This window comes from Apaloderma vittatum, unplaced genomic scaffold (assembly GCF_000703405.1).
Source record: "Apaloderma vittatum isolate BGI_N311 unplaced genomic scaffold, ASM70340v1 scaffold1965, whole genome shotgun sequence".
Lineage (NCBI taxonomy): Eukaryota > Metazoa > Chordata > Aves > Trogoniformes > Trogonidae > Apaloderma > Apaloderma vittatum.
In genome coordinates this window covers 2535-5382 of record NW_009716280.1, presented here as the reverse complement: position 1 = coordinate 5382, position 2848 = coordinate 2535, and the positions used below count along the sequence as shown (strand labels likewise).

At 47.6% G+C, this 2848-nt stretch overlaps 1 protein-coding gene across 1 annotated transcript in view; it reads left to right on the top strand.

The window, feature by feature from the left end:
* WDR78 (WD repeat domain 78) overlaps positions 1–2848 on the top strand; it is a gene marked incomplete at both ends in the record, with an annotated part of 11999 nt that overhangs the window by 7019 nt on the left and 2132 nt on the right. The window contains 1 exon segment of the mRNA XM_009869446.1: positions 475–561. Within this exon segment, the coding sequence (XP_009867748.1) occupies positions 475–561 (87 nt within the window).

Genomic DNA, 2848 nt, shown 5'->3' with positions numbered 1-2848 from the left:
CTGATGGCCCCAGCGGTGGGATCACAAACAGGGTGGATAGTGCCTGGGAATTTTAACTGAAGCAGTTTTCAGAGTTCTAGAAATCCTGAAATTCGGTTCTTCTTGTGTGTTATTCTGCTCCAAACTGCAACAGGGCAGGGTCGCACTGGACATTTGGACAGTTTTATTCCCAGCAAGAGCCATTAGCCTTTGGCACAGGCTGCCCAGGGCGGGGGTTGGGTCCCCACCCCTGGAGGTGTTTAAAGGCCATTCAGATGTGGGGCTGGGGAGGTGGTTTAGGGGTGACCTTTGCAGAGTAGGATCAGTGGTTGGACTCGATGATCTGGAGGATCTCTTCCAACCTGAATGATTCTGTGATTCTCTGACAGGAGCGTTCTTGTTCCAGACTGTGCACTGAACAGCAGGTTGCCTTTTCAAAATGCACAGCCGAACGTCAAGCGAAACTGAGACCTGTCTGTCCGTCTGTGCTTTCAGGATCTTTTAGCGGTTGGTTACGGAACGTTTGATTTTAAAGGACAGAAGAGAGGCTTGGCTTGCTGTTGGTCACTGAAGAACCCCAAGGTAAAGAGCAGCCCCTTTATTTTCTTTCTTTGTCTTCAAAGCATTTCCTTGCTCTACTCCTGCCGCTTTATTTCTTCCTCTCTTTCTGCTTTTTAAGCAAGACTCAACCAGTAAGGTTGAATTTGCCAGCCCACGCAGTTCTGGAGAACAGATCCCACCTGCAATCCCCAGCAACGCGCTTCCCCCACGGAAGATGCTGGTGGGCAGCGGTTCCATTCCTGGCCCTGCCCGTCTTCTCACTCCCTGAAGAGCTATGGGCTGTGCTGGCGGCTCCGGGACACAACCCGGGCGGGGGATGCTCTCGGGTAGCACCAGTCTGTGCTGGGTGCCTTAGTGATGTGGATTTCTGCATCCCATTTCCAGTCCTGGAGTATGTGTTTCTGAAGTACTGCCTGGTTCTAAAGTCATAAAGAACAATCCCCTGTTTTTAATTATTTTTTCCCTTCGTGGTAAATACTGCTCTGTATGCAAGTCAGATTTTTTCACTTGAATTTGTGTGCTTGGGAATAGGCAGGTTTGAATTGCAGGGTTTATAAAATGATTTCTTTGTATTACTGAATATTCCACAGCAGCAATCCTTTCACCGCACTGAAATGCAACCATCAGGTGCTTTTAGTGCCTTTTAAACTTCTTTAGCAATTCTCTTGAAGACTCAGAACGTCTGGTAGTAGACGAGGATCTCTTCAGTTCTTTCTAAAATGTAGCTGTGTTAGGCTGGGAACGGGGAAGCCAGGCCTGTTTGCTGAGAGCTGCCGGCTGAGGCGCGGGGTCCTGCCGCGAGCTGGGATGTGGAGAGGAGCTCCACGCTGAGCAGCTGCCCGAGTTCCGCGTCACTGAGCTCGGGATGTTTCCTGAGCCCAGAGTGGGAAAGGTGTTTGATGAACTTCTCTTTTCTCCTGAGTGACAAACGACAGGATGAGAGGAAACGGGCTCAAGTTGTGCCAGGGAAGGTTGAGATTGGACATTAGGAAAAACTTCTTTACTGGAAGAGTGGTGAGACACTGGCACAGGCTGCCCAGGGCAGGGGCATCCCTGGAGGTGTTCAGAAATTGTGCAGACGTGGCACTTGGGGACATGGTTTAGTGGTCCTGGGGGTGTTGGGTTGATGGTTGGACTCGAGGGTTGTAGAGGTCTCTTCCAACCTCAGTGATTCTGCGATTCTGTGACCCGCCCGAGACTCTGAAGTCTCTCTCGTTATTTCTGCGGGTAGACCCAGGCGAGCAGAAATTATTTTTCTTAGGCTGGAAAAGCCTTGAACGCGGCAAACTTGGAAAGAAATGCATTCCCCTTTTGTTTTTCAAAATCTGTGGAGCATTTGTTCAAGGCTTCCAAACTCTCTTTGCAGAGAACATGTGTATTGTAAATTTAGGGATTATCCTTTCCAGTCCGTTTTCTGTCGTACCATGAAATTCTGTTAGGCTGAAGGAAGAAAATAAAAAGTTTGTAAAGTCATTATCTAATCTAGTCATACTGTCAAAAGGACAATGGATTTCATAGATGGAATGTTTCCATCTGTCCATAGCCATGGGAAGAGCGATCCTTTAGGAATGGGGTGTTTTTTCAAGAAAATAGTGGAAATGTGGGGCCCAAAGTGACGCAGTGAAAACCAGCTGATTGCCATCAGATTACACGAGTTTAGTTGGATTTGTGCTACAAACTGCACTTGGCCAAACCTGTGTGTTGGGTGCGTTCACATCGTGCAGAGCCAGGTCTCGTAGGCGGATCGACAACTGTCACACACTCTTGTGCTTCCCTGGCACCACCGGAGTCCTCAAATCCCTGACGTTAAGATAAAAGTCCCTTGTGTTAAGATGTAAGACCCAGCACACAGAAATCACACCCTTTGCTGTTTTCAGGAGCTCAGGGCAGTGACTTGAAGGATTTAATCTTAGAACAGAGCTGGTGACATGGAGAAATGGTGTGAAAATAGAGGTTTGCAGATGACCTGAAGTACCTGGGATTGCATTTTATGCTCAGCGAGGTTTCTGTAGAAAGGTACCTCCTTTCTTACGCCAAGAGAGAAAACAACTGGAGAAATTTTCCAAAATGCCAAGTTTGTTTTAAAAAGTAAAAAAAAAACCCCACACCGTACTGGAACAAAAACCTCACGCTGTACTCGCATCACTGAATCCTGATTTGGAGTAAGCCCAACCAACTTATTTCACTGTGTCGTATTTCTGCATCGTCTCTGTTTTTCCTCATTTTCTCAGGGGCGGCAAGAAACAAATCGAACCATTAAGAACATGGTGCCTCGTTTCTGTCTAGAAGCAGTCACTGTGGCCATCCG